The sequence below is a fragment of the Osmia lignaria genome, chromosome 3 (genome assembly GCF_051020975.1).
Source record: "Osmia lignaria lignaria isolate PbOS001 chromosome 3, iyOsmLign1, whole genome shotgun sequence".
In the NCBI taxonomy this organism is placed as follows: Eukaryota; Metazoa; Arthropoda; class Insecta; order Hymenoptera; family Megachilidae; genus Osmia; species Osmia lignaria.
The window spans coordinates 4,517,367-4,541,213 of NC_135034.1; the positions used below are offsets into that span (position 1 = coordinate 4,517,367).

Below are 23,847 nucleotides of genomic sequence, written 5' to 3' on the forward strand. Positions count from 1 at the left end.
TTTTACTATCCATACCATTTGCTTCCATACCAATATCACAATAAAAATATTTCATAAAATGCTTATGCATTTAGAGACATAAAAAATATATTTCTTAAAGTAAGTATTTCTAAAGACAAAAGTGTACCTATAAGTGTTAACTTCATTGTGATTCCTCTGTAAACTGAGACTGTGCCACACCTGCAACCTGGAATAAAATTGATTTAAAAATTTAAACAGAGACCTCACAGCTAATGATAAGGTTTTTATATACATACACTCTGAATTCTCAACATTTGATCTAAGGTATGTGGCAATAGTGGACGCACGCTATTGATTTCCATGGGAGTTAAATGGTCTAATTTTCCATGCAAACCTTCATTTTTTAACAATGCATCCATTGATGTACGAAGCTTAGACATTCTTATATCCCATATGTCCTGGAATTAAAATAGGTATGATAATGAAACCTGAATATTTCATATTCCACACTACCTTTATTGCTGTCCTTATTCCATCGGCATCAGGTATATCATCACTCGCAACACTTAATAAAAGTTGTGCTTCGTCCATGTAGTGATTACTCGGCATTTTCGTGAATAATCTAATAAAAATATATGTTACAGGAAACACAGACGTTCTATTAAAATAAACAAATAAAAAATCGCTCTCTTACCTTGATAATTTTTCATCTTCTTTAACTTCATTCAAAACATCAACGTTCATCCAATCTTGAGCAATAATTCGACATTTCTGTTGTTGTTTCAGATTCACTGCTAACCAAATTGGAACTTTGACAGGTAAACCTGCACGGAAAGGACCTACCGTTCCCGAGATCAAATATATCATATCGAAAGTAAAATTGGGTACAATGGTGACCAACTCCTTTTCACCGAGAAATTCTACTTCACTCGGATCCATCGTTTAGTATTCACGTTGTATTTTAAATAACTTTTAGATGGAAAACTTGAGATATTTTAAACATGACTACGTCGACGACACTCCTCGTGCGAATTAATTTCGGCGGGAAACTTGTACACATTACTACGATCGAAACGCTACCTGTTGCACAGTGCGTTAACTGTTCGAAGCGCATGTGCAACGCGTATGAAATTTGAAATTAAAAATTTGAAACTTTATTAAAAACTACGAGCTATTATAGCTATTACAAAACAACAACCATACAGTATCGAGCATAATAGGCTTCCCTAGGAAAAATAGCGTTACAGGTGAAGCAGAAATTCTCAAAACTTTAATTCTGATAAAGAGATACAGAGAGGGTGTTAACACCCCGGGTGTTATTTGCAGCGACGTAATGGTGCTGCATCACGCGATTAATTATTACAAAAGAGAATAACTTTGTGTAATTGACATCCTAATAAGCATATACAAGAACCATAGACCCCGGTATCGCATTTGTCGGCAAGTTATACAACTCCGTTACCATTTTCGGTAATACAGTGTCGTATCCTATAATATTAAATATTTCAACGCTGTTAATAATCAAATAAAAGTAAGACGAAAGTTCCAAAGTTAAACAACAAACATAGTAGAGAAGAAATAGAAAAACAACCTACAAACCTCGCAGCCAATTCGCTCGTATTATTTGCTGTATAATTAATAAATGTATCATAGAAATAATGATGCAGTTATTAATTATCCATGAAATAATACTGATTGTCCAGGTCTCACCACAAGGAGGTTGCTGCGGTTTGGAGACCCGCCCTACCTCATCCCATCCACCCTCCATTTATGCAAATTTTTACTTTTATTCAATAACATCATCCTCCTGATGCACATTTGCAAAACGCTTTTCATTGTTGTGCAAACGAACAACAAAAGAAGCATTATTTTTAATCACTACCTACCTATCTACTTATCTATACATATATCTACGTACATTTTTGCTTTTTATTCCTATTGTAACATTTTTTAATTTTGATTTTGATTACAGATCTGTAATTAATAAATATGCAATTGCATATTTGTCCTATATACTTACATTACTAAGAATACCTGGCTATACGAGCGCTCGTAATTATATTAAAAACTCGCTTAAATCTAACGTTTCCTAATTAAACACTGCAGTGTTTAACGATTATATCTTTAAAGTTATTATAACGTCATATATAGTCTATATAAAAATTTAAAGGGATATACATAAATAAGTACAATGAATTTGTTGATTTTGTTGTCCTCACCAGAATGCTTCCTGAAACAAACTGAAAAGGGTTAGACATCATTTTTTAAAATATTAAAATTCATATTTATTAATAACTTTACAACCTGGCTCTATAAAAATATAAAGGAGTATAAACGAATACCTTTAATGAATTTGTTGATTTTATTGTTGTTCTTAGAATATCTCCTGAAACAAAATAAAAAGGATTAAACATAATTTAAGAAAATAATGAGTCTCATGTAGCCTTAATTATAAATTTACAACCCGCCTGAAGCAAACAGAAAAGAATTAAATACAATTTTTGAAAATAATACAGTTCAGATATTACCACTCATAAGAATCATTTTCCCTTTTCAATCATTTTCACCTTGTTTTACTTAATTGGATACACTGAACTCCATTTTTGGAATTCTATTATCCGATATTATTAATTCACACTTCCTATAAAGATATTTCACTGCAACAGAAATTCATTAATCGAATTCATAGAAAGGAAAAAAAATGTAATACCAGAAAAGAAGATACATTAGTAAAAATAAAATTTCAAAAAATCAAATAAGCAAACATCAATTAGTCACAAAATATGAATTAAAAGCGAATTTCAGTACCAAAATAAAAGCAGAAAAAGATTTATAAAAAAAATTGTTATTAAGTAAGTGATTTCAGTTAGAAATTTCCAACAACCGAATGCATAAACTTTTCAAAATTAAAAAAGAAAGAAAATAGGTTGAGGCGGGGCGGGGGAATAGGGGAACCTGAAAAGAAAAGTTTGATTGCCCATAAGAGCAATCCCTAAGCAAATCTTTAATAAATGCAAAAAAGTGAAAAATTTAATACCAATCGCGAATTCATTCGCAACACTAATTTTATTAATTTGTTTAATACAGAAGCGTACGCGTGAAGGCTGCTCCATTATGCGCAACGCTAAGCTGAAAATAAGAAAAAATGAAAAAACGCGAACTGTATCGCAACACTACTCAAATCTACCGAATTTTGTAAGACGCAACACTAATCTAAAAAAGGGATACAGCCAATCGAAGGCTGTACCACGGCAGCTGATCCATAGTTGCCTTATGGACTATGGCAGCTCCACTGGATATTTTGGGCATTTCATCATTTAGCGCAACACTAATGCAAAACGCGAATATTCATGATCGCAACACTAACTAGCAGGAAACTCTATACACTAATGCAAAGCAATCGGGTATTTATAAGTCTGGGAAACAATCGCGCTAATGTCATTTGCAACGTTATCTTTAACAGACATGCAATTAAAATGCAAAAAAGGGGGATTCTTAAACCGTGAATTTTTTATTCGCAACACTAAAGCAATCAACATTAAAAAGCAAAACTCTATCTTAAAGCAATCAATGTTACAAAGCAAACCTCTAAAAAAATCTTAAAACAATGTAAGAAGGAAATGTTACGTTTAAAGTTAACAACACTAATATATAAATAAAAATCGCGATAAACATGCATACGCAACACTAAATTGAACCGTAATAAATATTCATTCGCAACACTAAATTGAACCGTAGTCAATATTCGCAACACTAAATTGAAAACGCGATTTGCCCAAAATCATGGGGGTCACGGGCCCCCTCTTGTCCTGAAATTACAAAACTACAACTACAAGCGAGCATAGTGACAAAGTAGTAACAATAATGAATTCCCATCCTTTTTTGCAAAAGGATGCAAAATCATTAGTAGTTCCCCTCTTGAAAGACAGTTTGTCGGGGCGCTTCGGCATATAGCCTTTTCTTTCTTCGGGCGGTCCACCCACCTGAAACTTATATCTAAAGCTCGAGACTTGCAAATACGCAAAACAAAAAAAAACCAATCAACAAAAAAGAAAAATCACGAAACTCTAATTGACACGTGAACGAAAAAGGACTTTATATAAGTCGTTGTTCGTGTACACGTGCCGTGCTCGAGCAGAACTTGTGCGTTTCGTACCTAACATCGCGATCGCGTATGACGACTTATGAAGTCGCCAAAAATTTGAAAAATTGTACAGATAGATCAAAGGCGAACGGCATACTCCATCCGTATCGATCGTATCGTCAATTCTTCAAATATATTTCAGGTGCAGGTTAATCACGCGAAATCGCGCCTACCCGACCAAGAGACTGTGACAACCTGTCCCGGCCCTACCTACTTACGATCTATCACACACACCAGAAGGTATACTACCTACCTACCTAACGCTATATTTAAAAAAGGCAAAATAACATTCTCACAAAAATTCATTCCACAATTCTCATACACTCCACCCGGGCGCAAGAGCCTACACTAGGGAGAACGTCCCGGGACGCCTCCGTCACCCGAGTTTCATCTCACATCACACTCTACGGTACGTACCATTTTTCACTGAAATCGTCTGGCAAGGCTAGCAATCATTGCGTATAATGATAATAACAAAATTTAATTAACTACTTTGATATAGAATATTTCATAGTAATGGTAATAATCATGGTAATAGAAATGGCAATATAGTAATAGTAATGGTAATAATACTATTTGGTTTGTACGTTCATTGTACATCTTATTGGATAAAATATTATTTCAAATTAAAAGTTAAATGAGTAAGTTATTAAACCGACGCAATCCCACAGCCTAAAAAGACACACACCATATGTGGAAATTACGTCGTGCACGATATACTAACACAATGCCAGCCGTTTATTAATTATTATTCTTATGAACTAGGTCATCGTGCCCATTGCCTCTACCCATCCAAGTAGCACCTGGGCACGTGAATGGGCTTTGGCAATAAACACGGAAAGGGTTAAACCTGAAAATCCTGATCTAGAAACATGATTAGTACATAAACATCTAACGGGCTAATATTTCACTATTTTAATAAAAGTGACTCGACTTTGTAAATATAAAGCTTTAAGAATAAATACTGAAAAGTAAAATTGAGCAACTATGACGCAAACATGGTGCACTGCTAATATCAGCTGGCAACGAAGGGTCTCACGCCCCCTAGACTTACGCCAGACGCTACATACCACCCACCCCGCCTGGTCGTCGTAACGCCAGGACAGAATGCACCCCTTCGCTAAGAGCGCTACCCGCCCGTCCAACACGTTGCATCCAACGGTGTCAGATTTGCGGACGCCCATAGTATAGACAAAAGGACTACAGTTTAGAATATGGTAACATATTTTCATATGTTCCGTATTCTAAAGCTGCGCCTGTAAAGGCCTAGTAATGCATGGGTATATCTCCCAGAGATGGTGTTCACGGTCTTATGCCGCGAAATCCTTGTAACTAATTTGATTAATTAAATAATACATAGGATTGATATTAAAAACCAAAAGGATTCCCACCGAATACTAGTCAGTGCATCGTCATATTTACTCTCGCGCTGGAAACTTTTCGCAACACTAATTTAATAAATACAAAACTCTAATCAAAAAGAATTTATTGTGAAAATTAATAAAGAATTAAAACATCCTTGGGCGACTCCCTCCACAGAGTAAATTTTCAAGAATACTCTGAGTTGGAAATCTACCCGTCACGAATTGTCTTCTTGCACATAAATTGTTCAATTTTACATGAACGTGTAAATAAGTTAAACTTCGCTATAGAATGAATTAAACTTTACTACTCGTAAAAAATTCTCAAATTATATTTGAATTTACAATGTTCAAAATGTAATTAAATCAATATAAAAGTATAATCAATATCTATATTGAGTATACATATTGTATTACCAATATTATATAGATTTGAATCTTTACAATAACTAAATCAGATGGTATCTGACTTCTCCGTTAAAGAAAAACGAAATAAAATTGTTTCTGTATTACAATATTTCATATTCCACGTTTTATTATAAAATCGTATCATGAACATTCATATATTTCATAAATATCTATTGGAATATGTGGAATAGAAATAATATTTAAACGCGAAGTGCAAGAAGACCTAGCCTGAACTAAATGAAATGAAACACAATAAAAGTGTTACTACTCATGAGTGTATTCATAACCATGGTCACTATGCTCGCCAACCACGTATACAACCAGTAACCCGTGTCGATTCGGACCATTCGTCCTACGACATGATTGGGCACCGGAGGAATCATAGAGCATGCAACTCACCGTTCGCAGATATACTCTTCTTCCGACAGTCAAGTAGGAGGATGCACAACTACCAGGTAGGAGGTTGCCTTATAGGCGAAGACGGAAGTCGTGATGAAAGCCATCCAGGAACTCCTGAGTTGTCCAGGAACTCGATAAAATAAAAAAATGCGTCTGTAACAAAACAAAATAGAATTACGGTTAATTTTGCAAATTATCAATTTTTATTCAAACAAAATTATATATGAATTTGAATTTTATCAAATATTTTTATAAATAAGGAAAATATAATCAAATAACTGCAGAAGAGAAGAAATTATCTGCAGTAGAATACAAATTGTTTGAATTTTGTTCTAATTTAGAACACATGTACGATACTACTAGTTAAAATTATTCAATAAAATGAAAAATTAATTATCCTTTTTTCTATTAAGTGATCAAAGAAAAAAAATTCCTTTAATCTTTTCTTCCTTGACCTTGGTACCAATTAATTATATCAAAAATGCTTACAATTAACAACGACTCAATAAAAAAAGGTAATAATAATTATTACTAATTGATTACAATAAGTCAAAACGTTACCAACTCTTTACGAAATTGTATTTCAAACCAATGTCAAGTGTCATGGCATGTATCGCATGGCGTCTTTGCAGTATCAAGAAATACAAATTCATGTAAATAAAATTTAACCAACAGCAATAAAGTTATGATTAACAAATGATCGAACTTTATAATTTGTACAAAATATTTGAATAAGTAAACTGCGTCTATACCTATGCGGTAAACATACCTATGAACTACCCGTACAGAAGGACGCCTTCAACACGTCTTATCACTTCGACGTTTGCGAGAGAATTCGCGCCGAAGACCGATCAGCACCGTGCGGGATTGTTCCGTACGTTCCGCTATCGGCCGATGCCTAAGCAATTACACGAACAGGTCTAAACAGGAATAATATTACGATGCTCAAGAAAGAACGTTATTAAATTAAAAACAGCAAATTGTGTGAAACAGTACTAAAAACATTTAATAATGTTTAAGAAATTAGCAATATAAAAGGGAAACTAATTCAGATCCTACTGTTTCATCTCATTTTGCATTGAACTTGTCGCAATGAAGTTGGCTACAAATTCACTAACGCATTCACGCCGCGTCGGTGAGTGAATGCGTGGCCAACTTCACTGCGACAAGTTCCAAAAATTTTCAACTCATGTATTTTTGAAGAAAACATCGAATTAATGACAAAAATTAAGAATCTGGACTTCGCTTCGACTGTTCTTTCTGTTTTTTGTACTTTTAACACTCGAGAAGCATTTTAATTTAATATTTAAAGATAATTTAATCTTACCTGTTGCAGACACGTGCCAACGGACGAAGCTTCGAAGAGAACTGATGCACTCCACCACACTCCGCGCACCTAACCCTCCAACGACGAATCTGATTGGTCGAAATGGTAAGACGCCATAACGGACGACCAATCGCAGCCACTGGTAGAAACTTTGAATTGCTTCGATACTTTAATACTAAAATAAAGAAAAGGTTCATTGAAAACTATTAACGCCATATTGTAATAAAGTCAAGATTACTTTTTTTCTACTTAAAGCACCAAAATATAGGGAAAAAAGTAGATAAAACATAAGATATTAACGGTATTTAATAAATTATCGTCATAAAAGAAGAATAAATGAGAGAAATATTATTTTAATTCATATCTATATCCGCAGATTAATCGAAAACGACGAAATCAATTATTACAATGTATAACAATAAATTATGGGAAAAATATATTAAAAACATGAAAAAATATAATAATACTCAAGAAATTGACGATATAAAACGGAAATAATGAAGATTCTGCTGTTCCAAACTAATTGTGCATTCGTGGCGAAAACAAAAATTTTCAACTCACGTATTTTTTAAGAAAAAGCCGAATTAATGTCAAAAATCAAGAATCTAGACTCATCTTCGACTTTTCTTTCTGTTTTTTGTAATTCTATCACCCGAAAGACAATTCAATTTAATATTTGAAGATAATTTAATCTCACCTGACGCAGACACGTGCAAGATGGACGAAGCTTCGAAGAAGAATGACGCACTACACCACACTCTGCACACCTCGCCCTAAAAAGATGAATCTGATTGGATCAGATTGGATCGGACAGCCAATCACCGTCATTGATACAAATTGAAAATTGTGTACTTCGAGGCTTTAATACTAACGGAAATGTTCACGTAATTAATAATAAAGAAAAAATCGAATACTATGTTTTTTTTTAGCAACACCTATCTTGGTTTAACTTTTATTTATTTGTAATTATATAATAAAAGACGAGAATTATTACTTTAATAACAGTATCCTATGTGATGATTCTGCTAAGATTTGCTAATATTTGATAAAGTATTATTTCAGATATACATAGAAAAATTTATATGCAATGTATCGTCAAACATAATGAAGGTAAACGAAACATGAATACAAGGGAAATGCTGATTGAAATCAGAGAATAATATATCTATAATTGTGGGTGGAGATGTTAACTCGCGAATAGATAACCTCAATTAAGTTGATGAAACTAAATCATTTTTCGAAATTTAAAACAATAAATTATGAAAACAAAATAAGAAATTGTCGATTCAGTGAAGAAACAATTAAGATATTATAATACTACGTCAATTTGAATTTAATTTCGGGGTAAGAGTGAAATGTTTCACCTTGTGCATTTTTGAAGACAATGTGAAATTGATATTAGAAACTCTGAATCTAGACTCCTCTGCAATTTTTCCTTCTGTCTTGTGTACTTCTTATACCAGGAATACAATTTAATGTCGCTTTTCATAAGCAGGTGCAATCAAAACGAAATTTCGAAAAAAAGTAATGTACTGATCTGCGCACTAGCAATTTCTTCGCACCGCAACACTCTAAAGAAAGTTGACCATAACACCAGATGGCTTCGATGTATCACCGATACCAGATGAAGACTTTATTATGAAGTCTTCGGTGGTATCACGCGTTAATTATAAATTAATTGCAAAATTAAATCGCCCATAAAAAAGAATCTCAAATTTGATCTCAACACCATCTATACAAAAGCTATTCGACGACAGGTAGCTTCCGTTGCTTTCAAATAGATAGCGCTCGTGTTTCCTCGCTACAGGAACTTTGTAAGGTGTTGAGTAGTTTCCGAATCTGAAGCAATCTGAAGAAGCTATACTGCTATACTTCCAAATACCTTTAGGTTCCGAAGCGTTCCAAAGTGTGCTTTAAAAAATAGATCCTCAGTTTGTCACACAAAGAAGGTTGTGAAAATATTCTAATTAGTGACTTAATCATTAAAAATGGCAACAGATGAAAACTCATGGAGAACACAAAGTTTTCGTCAAAGTGTAATTGCAAAAATGTAAGTTAATGTATATTAACAAATTTTCTGTGACAAAGTAGTTAATTCATGAGAGATAATTGAATCATATAGCATCTAATGCTTATACAAAAATAAAAAACATTTGTGTTGGGAAATAAACTACACATATATTTACATTTATTAAACATTTATTATGCAGAGATGAAGCTGTACAGATGTCTGGAATGCCCATTGCAAAAAATAGTATTGAAATGGAAAATCATGTTTTTCAGAAAGCAAAAACCAAGGTTTGTTGTCTGTTGTCCCCTAATTTTCAACTAAAGAGTTAATTAAACAAATAATTAACAAACCTTATGAACATAAACCTAAGGAGTTAAATATTTACTTGGTGTTATTAAAAAATACTAACTGTAAATCAAGGTTACTAACAATATAAATTTATTGAATTGCAGGAAGAATATCTAGCTTTCGTAGCCAGGCTGATCTTGCATGTCAGAGAATTAAGTAATATATATTTTAATATAATATGTAAATATTATTTCAGCAATTGAATGGTGGTATTACATTACCAATTTTCCTCTGTTTAGGTTCTAAACAAAAAGCAGGGGGCTCTGCACCAGCTACTGTTGGTTCTGGAAATCAAGTAATGCCAGATCCAATTGGAGCATTACAAACGTTGGCACGTCAGGGAACTGGTAATAATCAAATGATGAATATGAATGGACCAGGATCTAATCCTCAAGGAATAATCCCTCAACCTCCTGCAAATACTGCTACAAATTGTAATTATTTGTATCAATTATTTAAGTACATTTTATTGCAATCAAGTATTATTTCTTGCAGTAAAGAAAGTTATACACTCATTATGACATATGTATTATTAATCATAATTTATTTATTTAACTTCAGTTGTAAATATATTGATTTATATTCTTTTCCTAATAAAATAAGAAAGTATTATATTTGGTATACCTTGTGTGTAATAATTGTGTTTCTGCTGGTGAATTTATATTTTTATGGCCTACATTCTTCTGCTATTGGGCATCTTTCTAAGATATGGTTTATTGTGTTTATTTTAGTATTGCAAAGTTTAAATCAACGCCCTGGACAACCTATAACCATGCAAGGTATGCAAAATAAAATGCCAGGAATGGGTATGATGCCTACTCAAACCAGTGGTCCAATGAGTCATATGGGACCAATTCAGACTATGCAAAATAATTCAATGCTAACACAGATGAATCAAATGAGCCAAGGAAATATTCCTCAACAAATGAACCAGATGGTTACCAATCAAATGGGACAAATAACTACAAGTCAGATGCAACAAAATATGCAAGTATGTATCAACCATTAACACTGATATATGTGTCTTTTTTACTTATTTTTATTATTGAAATTAGTAAAATTTATGCATTATTTATCAGACTCAAATGCAAAATCAACTATCTAATCAGATGAGTAATCAAATTGGTGGATCTATAAGTGGAATCCAAACTAGTATGCCACAACAAATGAATCAAATTGCTCCAGGTTCATTAGGACCTAGTCCAATGCAACAGCAATTAAGTCATATGCAGAGAAAGGTATACAAATGAAGAATTAATACGTAGTGTTATTTCGAGATTATCATGGGTATTAATACTTTTAGCAAGGTGAAATGATAAACGCTGGTTTCGCTGGTCCTCGAAATGTTACTCCAAATCAGTTTCTAGGACAGAGCCCATCACCATCAGCTCCAAGTCCTGCTGGTTTAGGTGCACCATCAAGGTTGCTATTGTACAATAACTTCCCTAAAGCACTTCATGTACAATTAAGTATTTCAAGATTTACATTGAAAGTTAATATTATGAAATACATTTTATAGCAATCAGATGGTAGCCTCGCCTGCTTTAGTTCCATCGCCAAGTCCACAACACGCAATAATGGCAGGGTCACAACGATCTGTGGGTATGTTAAAATAATTGTTAGTGTAAAAGTGATACAGTTAGAACTGTGTAATAGAAGTAGCAATAAAAAAAAATTGTATTAAAATTAGGAATGGCACCATCCCCTAGTAGTTCTTTGAACACTCCGGGGGGTGTAGGTGCTACTCCAAGCCCACAACAAGAAGATCAAGCATATAGAGATAAAGTTAGACAATTGAGTAAATATGTTGAACCTTTAAGAAGAATGATTGCTAAAATGGGAAACGAAGGAAGTAAGTATTTTAATGATTTTTATCTATATTACATTACACATATATTAATTATATAATTTTTCGTTTTACAGATGTCGATAAGTTAAGCAAAATGAAAAAACTATTAGAAATTTTATCAAATCCTACCAAACGTACTATGTCCTTGGATACATTATTAAAATGTGAAGTAGTTCTTGAAAAGTTGGATTTTAAACGAAGTGATGCCAGCGTAGGCCCTCCTGTAACAACACTAAAAGAACATCATTTCTTCAGTCCACTGTTGGAAGCAGTAAGCACCCATCTCCAAAGTCCAGTAGTAAATCACACGTTACAGCGTACCTTTGGCCCGTGTTTAGAAGCTTTATTTGGTCCAGAAATAAAGTGAGTAGTAATTACATTTAACTATAATTGCAAAGTACTATGAACCTAAAGCATTGTGAAAATTTATGAAACAGGAATTTACCTCCGCCATTGAAAAAACAAAAGATAGAAGAATCCTCAAGTGAAATACCAGATGTCTTACAAGGAGAAATAGCTCGATTGGACCAACGGTTTAAAGTAATTTATTTAATTCATTTGTTAATATATTACATAAATTTATGTGATAATACATGAATATATAATTCACGTTTGTAAACATTTAGGTGAGTCTGGATCCAGCGCAACAAAATGGATCAAAGTGTATTCAATTAATATGTTGGTTGGATGATCGTCATCTTCCGTGCGTTCCACCAGTGTCAGTTACAGTTCCTGCTGATTATCCGTTAACACCACCGCGTTGTGTTATGGCACCCCATGAATATGCTACAACATTCCTTTGTGCGGTTCAAAAAGCTTTAAATGCACGTATAACAAAGCTTCCTCGTCGTTTTTCTGTATCTCAGTTATTAGATACTTGGGAAATGAGTGTGAGACAAGCGAGTGCACCTTCGCAAACTCTTGTTACCGCTAGTACAGTATTGATGGGTTTATAGTAAGCTTTTATATATAAAAGATATTATGAGTCTAAGACAATTATACAATAACGATTTCTAATTTAATCATTTATTTGATTTGTTTGCGATAAGATATCCATATCCATATTTTCCCTTTTAACTTAAGACATTTTGTATGTTTATATGACGTTGTAAAATAAATATAAATGTATCTGCTATTTTTTTTTATTATTTATATAGTTTCATTCAAATTTATTGTATAGAAATATGTTTAGTTTTTTATTCCATATTTTATATTATACGCTGTGACTACAGATATAACACTGGACATGCCTTTGTGAAAAGCCACAATTTTGACTCCCTTTGATTCTTTCTTTGGGTCGGATAGAGCAAAACGAGCACTGAGGGGATGATGTAAGTACAAGGTTTCGTTTAGAAAAATAGTGAGAACTACGATTTCGTTCACTTTTCATTCGCGAAAGATGATAAAAAGGTAAAACAGACCACAAATTTAGTTCCTCACTTTTTCCATAGAGCGCAGTTCATTCGTTTTCTGATCCGTAGTCAATGAACGCACCATGTGTTCAGCGTTTGGTTTGGTTATTTTAATTTTATCACGTGTAATTGTCAAAATATAATTTTTCTTTCATGTATTTTGTATCATATGGTATTATTAATATATGGAGTATATTAGCATTGGTTGTAAATATCAGAAAAATTAAATTCTTTGAAGTTAAGTAACAAAATGCAGATGAAGTTGAACAGACGGCGTCAGTCTTCAAAAATTGAAATAATAGATTTAGATGATTTAGTCGTGACAAGAAAAGGTGGAGGTAGTATAATTGATCAACGACCAGTCTTTTCTCATGATGGAGAGTAAGTTTTAATTCAGAATCTTATAACTTTTTCCTTTCGTTGAAATGTTATGAAACTTATGACAAAGTTATAAAATATTGCTTCTTATTAAAGTTATCCTTTGTATAAAAAATATAGGCTGTACGTATATATACTCTCATTGTTTAATATTTATTGTTACAGAACATTGTACATAGTATGGAAACATGTTATAAGAGCCTATAGTACTCAAACTGGAGACTTTGTAAGGGAATTAGAACCAGCTAATCATAGGATAGCAGGATTAATTATCCATCCTGAAAATTCTAATCTAATTATTACTTGTACAGAAAATGGAGAACTTAATTTCTGGAGCTGTCAAAGTGGAATTATTACAAAAAAATTAGTATGAACAATAAATGCATTTCCTAGCAACAGTAAATTGTAATATTCAGAGATTAATTTCTTTTCATATTATTGTAATTGTTAATCTTTTTACAGAAATTGAAATTTCAAGATGAACCAAGAATAAAGACTTTTCACATTGTAAATTATAAGACTCACAAAGGAAATGAGTTACGGCAGGTGCTTGTAACTTATCTATCTAATAATAAAACAGAAATTTATATAGTTTTATTTGATCTAGAAACTGGAGTTTGTACAAAGTCCACATGTATTGGGTAAGTCAAAGTTTGTTTTTCATAAATGGGTAACACCTCTGCTGTTTAATAGTTAATTTACTTTATTATTACAGAATTTATTTCCCTGAATATTATGTTGATATAATTGGAAATCGTGGAGATAACTTGATAGCTGTTCTCCATGATGTAGATTTACACATATTAAATCCATCAAGGAATCTTATTGATAAATTGTATGTATTAAAATGTATGAAACAATATTTAAAATTTAGTAAAAGAAAACAAACACAAATCCATTTCATAATTACAGACACAAAACAGGCAGAACAGGTAGGATACCAACATGTATTGCTGGACATCCAGAAGAAGAATGTGTTGCCACAGGGGATTCAACTGGCCGTGTTGTAGTATGGAAGAATTTGTTCCAATCAAGACCCTACACAGCTGTGTATCATTGGCATACATTACCAGTTACAGAAATAGCATTCAGTAAATCAGGTACAAATCACCAGTTTTATTATTTGCATTAAATAGAATATTATATTCATGATATAAAAATGCAGGTACTCACATGTATACTGGAGGTGGAGAATGTGTACTAGTAAAATGGGTATTAGCAAATCCGCATCAAAAATCGTTTCTTCCTCGGTTACCTGCACCTATTAAACATCTTACTATTGCTCCAAATAATTTGTATGTTGCTGTATCTACTTTAGATAATGGTATGCGAATTATTTAATATATTGTAACAAAGATTTAACATATTTGCTATTATTTGAACTAACAGTATTGTAAAAATTGCAGGTATTGTAGTTGTAAATCCACAAAGAAAATTAACATCTGTAATACAGAATTTTACATGGGGTGTAGCTTTATCTTCTAAAGAATTATTCCCTGCTGGTCTTATCGTTGATCCACGTACGAACTGTCTCGTGTTAAATAGCCGTACCGGGCATGTTCAGTTTTACAATACCCATACTAAAAGCTTACTGTATAATGTAAGTAATAGTACAAAGTATAGTCCATATGAGAATTATAATTCTCCATTATCTTTATATCAATGTCAACTTTCATGTCATGTTTAGATAAATATTACCGCACAAAATTTTTTAACTCAAGAACGTAGTGTAATTGTCGTAAATACGGAAGTTACAAAGATAGCTTTAAATCACGACGGTACGTGGATGGCAACCGTTGAAGAACGAAACGATAAAGTATCGTGTATTGAAGTAAGGCTCAAGTTTTGGATGTTTAGCAGTAAAGAACAGTTGTAAGTATGAAGCATCTATTTCTTGCATACAGATATTATAAATAAAATTATATAACTTGTTAGGTTTACATTGAACACTTCAATTGAACTTCCTCACGAAGGCGGTATCAATGCTCTGCATTTTCAACCAAGTATGTTTAATGAAGATGGAGCATTGGCAGTTACTACTGGTAGAGACAAAAAATTCAAATTGTGGCATCTAGTCGAGTCTTCATCCATTTATAGTACGTACAAATATGTGTATTCTACTCATTCGAAAATAAATTATAGTACTAAATTACAAGATTACGTTTGTTCTAGAAAAAACAAAACATTGGCAGTGTCATAGTATAGGAGATTATAGAAATTTACCCGTAACGGATGCTGGATTTTCGATTGATGGTTCATTAGTTGGTATTTGTTTTGGTTCTAGCCTGACAATCTGGACACCCGATACCTGTACATTTAAATGTAGTCTTGCTTACAGTAGTAAATATCAATATCCACTAACGTAAGTCTTACAAAGAATAGCAGTAATATCAATCATAACAACGACGACATAATTACATATTCGTAAACAGGCGAATTGAATTTGGGAAACAAGAAGCCTGTCATTTTGTAGTAACAGCTTCCACCGAACATATTGCAGTTTGGAACATCTTATCTCTAACACTGGTGTGGAGTGTATCTTTAAAAGTAGCGACTTTAACAGCAGATCCAAAGTCTACTCACATGGCCGTTTTTACAACCGACAATTCATGTAAGTTTCTAGGGCTTCTCAAAAAATGCATTAGATTTTAGTATAAATATTAATTAATTTATTTCAGTGTATGTATTTACACCACAAAAGTCGTTACCTGTTTATACTAGAAAAAATATTATTGAGAATGGTAATTATATCTTGGGAGCTACCTTCGTTCCACACCTGCAAAGGAAACGAGACGCATCATACGGATTATGGCAACAAAAGTCACAGTTGTTCTTTTTAGATTCTAATCAAGTATGTAATAAATAAATATGAAATAATTTAATGGAGGCATTAAAATTTATAAATGTGTTCGCAGGAGTTGTTAACACTGGAACCGGAGTCTGAAGTATCCATTTGTCTTGAGAGTATATCTACAAACGCATCCGTGCCGGCAACTGCCTTCAGCAATTTAATAGCAGCTGATACTACAATAGACAAGGAAACACCTGCTCCATTTATACACGAACAATTAAGTGCATTAGGAAAAGGGATGGTGGACGAGGTAAGTAAATTCAAGTATACTTTGCATAGATTACCTGTTTATAATTCATTAGACCAAAAAATTCACAGGTAAGTGATATTCATTTGAAAGTATCTTTGAGATACAAAAAATAATTTTATTCTAAAACATGTTCTCATTTTATAATGAGATTAAACAGTATTTATATACATCTCTTCGTTCGGTGTAGTTATAAATAATTATAAAATCTAAATGTAACATAAATAACTTAAGTCAGATCAATTTTTATTAAGTTAATTCCATAAAAGATCTTCATCTTTTTTTTTTTATAATCTATATAAATACAGGAAAATAAATGTTAGTCTTAGAGATACAGTCTTGAAGTATATGACAAAGTATAAAAAACTAAATTAAGATCTACATAAATAGCATTGTTTTCTAAATGATTATCATAAGATCTCTAGAAGAGTCTTCATAACTGGTTACATCTTGATTTTGTTTGCTTCAAATCGATTTAAACACGTGAAATAGAACCTTCAGAATAGCAGGTCGATGGAATTTGGAGTAAGGTAATTTATTGTTGGTTGTAGTCATCCATCCAGTGTTGCGATGATGTTGTATTTGTCAGTGTTTCCTTCCTAAACGATAATTTCTACAGCGGCGTACCAGGTCGAATTTTCTATAACGCAGACAATGCCATTGCGGAATCTGTCTCATGTTCTCGATCGCCTGCAAGTTATATATCTTAAAAAAATAATTGACTGTGTTTAATAAACTTAAGGAACCGTTTGCAGTATATGAATAAAAATAAATTGAATAATTAATTTTGGGGAGGAGAGAAGGTCAATAAATGCAATCTGGAAGATCAATAAATGCAACCTTCACCTAGACAACATTTATGTGTTGAAGTATTTCTGGAGAAACAGAAATAGTTCAGAAGATAATTGCATGTTAAGATTAAAGTATGTAATACAATCGTCTTATGTTTAGTCTTATTTTATTCAAAAAGCTGTTCTTTAGATTATGACCTTTCCTCCTGAGATTAATTGCAATTAAATTGTGCGGAAAGAATGTCTGTAATTGCAAGTTTTGTTTACGATACTACAGAGATTTAATGCAACGCTATAGTGGAAGTAGGAGACAACAAAATAAAAGTGGACGATCGTTATTATAATCGTGGTTACAATTTAACATTATTTTAATATAAACAAGACCTACATATCTAAGAGGAAAAATGTGGATCGAATATCAATGACCGAATTATATCATTTAAGGCAAAACATTGTTTATCGGTGAGCACGTGTACTATATTTTCTCCTATCTATTTGCTCCATTTTTATCAATACAAACTCTCTCGCGACCTGACGATAACACTTTCTGATTGAATGTGTGGCTACCATTTCTGCTACCAGTCAAAAGTATAGGATTATTTGATAAGGATTCAAACTGATTAATTTTGAAACTCTTTTTTTTCTAAATCATATCTAAACAAACAAGTTTGATATAAGTATTAAATTTGAGAAAACAAGAGTAATTTCAAGGTATGTTGTGCTTCTTTTCCAGAGATACATCCTGATTTCTCACTGCTTAGACACGATGGAGTATAATTATCACGCTGACTCATGTTTGCATCTTTCTAGACTCTCTTCCTTCTATCGTTCTTTCTGCTGTTACGTGCCTAATTCGTTACGAGAAGCTGAAGTTAACGAGTCAAAGCCCTAATGTTGCCCACGCATTACTTTCAACACGTGGTTGAGTATCATAGAAGATTCAGTTTAAGAAGGAAATATGAAAGAGCCTCATCTTGTATCTGGACTTTCAAGAATTAATATAAAGAAGAATTGAATACTATGGAACCCCTGAACACATGTGTGCAAGTTTGGAGGAGTATGAGGATGATGTTAGAAGATTTTTAATAATGTATGCTTTGACAAGTTAAACTCACTGAAAGAATTAAATGCAAAAAGAAGATACTCACTATTTCTGGGTTGCTAGCAGGATACGCGGACGTAGCAACTGCCAAGAAGAAGACAACCATCAAGATACATGCCACAAAACTCCACCCTGTTAACTTCATGCCAAAAACTGTGGATTCACAAGTTTTCTTCTTTAACTTGCGCACTCAGATATACCGTGATTCCCTACTTTGAGGAGAGACTTCAACAAATCTGTCAATCACAAAATGTTTATTAATTTACTTGAACCAGTAGTATTTTATTGTTTGAACATCTCCAATTGCAAGTTTAAATGTACCTTCTATTTAAAATGAAAAATGTATGCACGATAGACACTGTTCACCAAAAGCGTTTCAAAGAATTACGAAGAAGGACGACTTGTTGCTTGATGGAATCAAAAAATCGATTATGAGTAAAGGGGCAAGAGTTTCTTGCGTGCTTCAACGTTCAACGTAGGACTGAGTTTGGGAAGTGGCCTCGCCATGATTTAATATAGGAGCTACTTCTCCGCACTCCCACCCTCTCACGGCGTTCCAGTTGTCCCTCCGACCTGGGACATTGTCTTTCATGGAAAAACCTCCGGGGTCGTTCAAAGAATTTTCCTGATCATCACGATACTCATCCGACCATTAGATTAATACCAAAAATTTCTCACATTTTTACAACACTATTTGAAATAAATTTGTAAATTTCAGAGATCAGATATTCTTTGATCCTTTGAGGATGAACGTGGCTTTTAAAAAATAATACAATTTTACATAATTTTGTTTGTAAAGACCTCACATTTTCACCAGGATTTTATTGACATAAATACTTGAAGTGTTAAGGGAGAAATTATAATCAGTTATCAGCATCAATTTAATATAGCAGATAATTACATACAAATAATTATAAAAATTCATGCTTCTAGTGTTTATCGTTACCGATATAAAAAAACGTTTCTCTGTTTCTCTATTTTTTACATCGTTGAACTTGGAACGTATCGCTATCTTGTTTGTAGTAAATACATTTTTCCTGGTCTTTCAGGACGATAACGGGGTTCGTAATTATTCCACGAGCTAAAATCAGCTAGAAGCAGTTTCAGAAATAGAATGTTTCCGACCGTTTGATTGTGATATCTTGACGGTCACGCCTCGATCATTTTCCACAACAATAAGACCTCAACGTCGTAGAAAGATTTTCAAGAATATGGTCGTGAAATTTCATTGCATACTCAGACTTGATGCGAAATCAATATTGGTAAAGTTTACCCTGTTATCGGTGATAATGAAGTAGACACTTTGAAGCGTCGAGCGCATTGTTAACGCGATAACATCAGCGTATCTGAAAGCTAAATCTTGCCCCATTTGGAGGCTGCCTTAGTCTGGAGGCTAAGCAAATTAAGGATCATCATGAGCCGGCGGTCCTTAAGGCCGCATGATTGCTAATCATGGCATTATAAAGAACATAAACGCAACATTTAATTAATTGTGAACAATCACCCGTAATACTTTAAGAACATTGTTTTTTTGGTATCAGTAGAGATACACCAGTGTATCAAAATGCACATGGAACTATAATTGTCAGGAAAATCCTAAGAAATTCAATATGGAATTAGGTCTTGCGGAGTAGTTGCATTTAAGTTTGAGGGACACATTTTGTTTTCAAAGATGCTTGCGATTAAGACAACGGATAAAATACACAGATTTTAATTTGGAAGGTGTCACAATGACGTCATATGCCTGGACTTAAGACGTCATAGAAGATAATTAATTAGACAGATCCACGTAGTCATTTAGAGTAAACGGATATCCGTTTACTCACTCCTTTCATGCGTGCTTTATAAAGTGCGTCAATTCCATAGAATCGTTGAAACTTAATTGTTTACTGACTGAATTTCATTTCATATTCCATAGTCTTCTGGAAGATTATTGCATAAGCTGTTATTGTTGCTTCATATTTTTCTTTCAAACTACGTTCTTCAAAACTTCTTAATTATTATTGCCTTGATCTTTTTCATTGATGAATTATTTATCATATTGTTAATTATTTATCTTTAATCCTCCTTCAACTAGTTCTCAATATCCCACTGAATATGTTCGTTCTGCTAAAGTTAGTACATCATGCAAAGGGCAGGTATTAATTCAATTTTCAATCCATCGCATAGATTAACGAACAAAATGAAAGTTGGAGCAATCAACTGAAGATGAATCGAAACTTTCGACAGTACGGGTCCTTTATTCGTTCTCGTTACATTGTACAATGGAGAACGATGGTTTTCAACGTCGCTTCAGAATTGTTTGCAAATGTTCTGGTAAAACCAGGTCAGGACGAACCTGTTAGGAAGCTAGGAACAAACTCGTTATCTCCCACGGGAGCTGTCCTGATTGTTACGTTACCTATTAATAAAATCGTATTCTCTCTCCTCGTATGACGATTGCATTATTCTATCGCAGCATCTACCATAATAATATTGTTCCTTCTTAGGCGAGTTACTGTTATCTCTTCCTTTAACTTTCATACTAAAAATATTGAATATTTAACGCTCGTCTGAGAGTTCCCTACGGTAGGTGAATTCAATAAGAAATTACTCAGATTTTTCTTGGGAATATTTCTTGTTTTTCTTTCAATGATGCACCGTGTGTTTCTGGCAAATTTCTGGCGAAAACTGGTGTATACTGAGAAGAATACTCGTGTAGGCCGCATAAGAGACGCGTCAACCTAGATCTGAAGTAGAAGATTGCAGGAATTGCAGAAATTTTCATTCGGGGGTGTGCCTGCGTCAGCATTAACGTTAATTAACTAATCGGTCGTCGTGAGCGTCAGTAGTTTGACCAAAGCAAACGCATTTCATATTCTATCCATTTCTTCTATCTGTTATTCTTTCCATAACTTCAGGTGTATCTGATTTGAAAAATAAACAGTTTTATAATCAATTAAGCGGACTTTAATTACTTGTTTCAGCTACTCAGTGTCTCAGCCCACACTTTGCCACCCATGAAGTTGATTTGTGCATCTTTCATTACCTCTTTGTTAACACCATCGGCATCGAGAACTCAATCAATTGAAGACAAAAACACCAGGTAATTTAACAGAATTGAAATTTTCATTAATTATCATTTTTCATATTTTTATTATTTACTATTTTATTCTTTAGATAAATGAAAATCTTCTCTTCATCTTCTTATATTTAATTTCCTTTTCGTCTTCTTTCTTTTTTAAGAAATGAAAACATGCAGCTTGAAATGGAGACAGAAGACGAGAGCGAAGAAGAATCCATGCGACAAGTAAAACGACCATCTTCTCCAGTTGCTGAAAACAATGATGCAGACGAAACAAAAATACAACTCATTGATCATAATTGGTCTTTCCTATCAACCATATTTCCGGAGATAGACGATATTGAACTTTGATAAAGGAAAAAACGGATATTAATATTCTTTTTTAGCCAAGACTCGTATGAATGAGAACTATTTAAATAGATTTTACCTCGTTTAAAACGAAAGTTTCCAATTCTTCTTATTTTTATTCAATTAAAAAAAAATTAGATATTCTTTCATAATATGTTTAAATGAATATATGCAGGAAACCATTATTTTATGTATTATTTATTACATATATATTTGATAAATACAGTGTCTACATTTATATATAAATATTATACAATACAAAGCGCCGTGCAATTTATATTAAATATTCGTTTTTAACATGAAAATACCTAAACTTATTTAATGTTACATGGGTTTAGGTAATTGATCTAATCGAAAACTAAATTCAACCAGTTCTTTAACAGCATCTGCTATTCTTCTATCATATATTGGATCAATTTTCATAGTTTTAAGTATTATGTCACTCCTGCTTTTAAATTCAAACTCATGATAATTGTCAGGATCATTGAGAATCTCTGCGCTCAAATGTTTATCCATCAGCACCGTCTGAAAATACAAATTAGCTGTGATCGATGCACCCAATCGTTGTTCTTCTACTCCTTGGATCAATTCCGACCAAGAAGGGATCTCTACAGTGGTCTTCGAGGATTTCATAGTCTCACACAAGACACTATAATAATACTTTAACATGGTTTCCTCCCAGGTCGTTCTAAAGTTACGCTCTGTGCAGAGGTACAAGAATTGTGTGACGTCGTGTGCCAGAGGAGCATACCTCAACAATTGGAAATCTATCAGTACACACTGTAGAGGTTCACTGTTGCTAAACATTAGATTATTCCCCCATAGATCTCCATGACTGACTACGTTCTTTTTTGTAGGTGACATCTCCATCGCTGGGAACACTTCCTCGCAAGCTTTTGGTATCATACTTCCATCAAGGCCAAGATGTTCAGCCACAGCAACAATGGCTTTAACACCAACATCGAACCACGTTCGAGTTTTACCAGTACGACTGAAAGCGTTCTCCACGAAAGCACTAGGATGCATCTTCTTCAGAGACATTCCAAGACGAGCTTCCGCCAATAGGGAGCACGCGTGTAGCCTGGCGAGGGCTGTTAAACCGGAGACAATTAGCTCTTTGTCAAATAACTTATCCCTCAGTGTATAACCCTTAACGCTTAAATCCTCAAAGACCAGCAGATTCTCTTTAACTATGTAACAAGTTGGACTCCATGCTTTGCCCTTGTATCCATGATAAAGTTGAGGAACTATGTCGCGGTAGAAGATCTTCTCTTTGAGAAAGACACGTTTGTCCAGTACGTATTCCGCTTGAGATGGTACTTCATAAGGTACCATTTTAACAAAGAAATACAATATCTCATTTCCATTCACGGTTTTAATATCTACGCTGAGTTGTTGATAGGATCCAAGAAAGCCCAGCTTTCCATCAGAGTAGGATTTAAAGGAAAATTTCTTTATCTCTGCGTTATCACTTACTGCCTTTTTAATTAGATCTTGAACCTCTTGGACAGTCAATGGGTTACAATTAATACTCGTATCATAATGTACATCGCCGTTCAGACGTTCTGGTGCTAGTCGAACTTGTACTTCTGATCTTGACATGGTCGAGAAAGTAAATACCATAGCACACGGTCCTCTTTATATAAGAGTCAAGTAAAATCATATCTGTGATATATTTACAACTATCTAGTTGCTCGTGTACATGTTTAATGACAAATAGTTCCTAGATAAAGCTGTTATAACGTAAGAACGTTGCATGTGTGTAGAAAAATTGTAGTGTTTACTTTTTGCTTTCATTGCAGCAAGAATCTCGTGCAGCGACTGCATTTCAAAGTGAAAAGTATTG

At 33.4% G+C, this 23,847-nt stretch overlaps 5 protein-coding genes across 5 annotated transcripts; 2 read left to right on the forward strand and 3 right to left on the reverse strand.

Moving 5' to 3' along the window:
- Psf2 (DNA replication complex GINS protein PSF2-like protein) lies at positions 1–999 on the reverse strand. The gene is made up of 4 exons (XM_034326086.2): positions 656–999; positions 475–583; positions 258–419; positions 1–187 (listed from the first exon to the last, which is right to left on the reverse strand). The coding sequence occupies exons 1-4, from the start codon at positions 898–900 to the stop codon at positions 143–145; spliced, it is 561 nt and encodes a 186-aa protein (XP_034181977.2). The 5' UTR covers positions 901–999; the 3' UTR covers positions 1–142.
- An 8,472-nt stretch (positions 1,000–9,471) lies between these two features.
- On the forward strand, positions 9,472–12,904 carry LOC117605147 (mediator complex subunit 15). Its single transcript, XM_034326130.2, has 12 exons — positions 9,472–9,650; positions 9,811–9,898; positions 10,064–10,115; positions 10,199–10,393; positions 10,691–10,950; positions 11,039–11,197; positions 11,263–11,381; positions 11,479–11,561; positions 11,650–11,811; positions 11,883–12,171; positions 12,246–12,348; positions 12,435–12,904. The coding sequence occupies exons 1-12, from the start codon at positions 9,589–9,591 to the stop codon at positions 12,762–12,764; spliced, it is 1,902 nt and encodes a 633-aa protein (XP_034182021.1). The 5' UTR covers positions 9,472–9,588; the 3' UTR covers positions 12,765–12,904.
- Positions 12,905–13,283: 379 nt separating this feature from the next.
- Positions 13,284–22,260, forward strand: l(2)05287 (WD repeat-containing protein l(2)05287). Its single transcript, XM_034326129.2, has 15 exons — positions 13,284–13,601; positions 13,764–13,965; positions 14,061–14,239; positions 14,314–14,433; positions 14,511–14,698; positions 14,764–14,922; positions 15,005–15,198; positions 15,286–15,470; positions 15,534–15,694; positions 15,771–15,960; positions 16,031–16,209; positions 16,277–16,449; positions 16,514–16,699; positions 21,556–21,674; positions 21,815–22,260. The coding sequence occupies exons 1-15, from the start codon at positions 13,471–13,473 to the stop codon at positions 22,002–22,004; spliced, it is 2,556 nt and encodes an 851-aa protein (XP_034182020.2). The 5' UTR covers positions 13,284–13,470; the 3' UTR covers positions 22,005–22,260.
- On the reverse strand, positions 17,049–19,094 carry LOC117605153 (uncharacterized). Its single transcript, XM_034326139.2, has 3 exons — positions 18,911–19,094; positions 18,636–18,825; positions 17,049–17,401 (listed from the first exon to the last, which is right to left on the reverse strand). The coding sequence occupies exons 2-3, from the start codon at positions 18,732–18,734 to the stop codon at positions 17,282–17,284; spliced, it is 219 nt and encodes a 72-aa protein (XP_034182030.1). The 5' UTR covers positions 18,735–18,825; positions 18,911–19,094; the 3' UTR covers positions 17,049–17,281.
- Positions 22,237–23,624, reverse strand: LOC117605151 (uncharacterized). Its single transcript, XM_034326136.2, has one exon. The coding sequence runs from the start codon at positions 23,622–23,624 to the stop codon at positions 22,326–22,328; it is 1,299 nt and encodes a 432-aa protein (XP_034182027.1). The 3' UTR covers positions 22,237–22,325.
- Between the last annotated feature and the right edge of the window lie 223 nt (positions 23,625–23,847).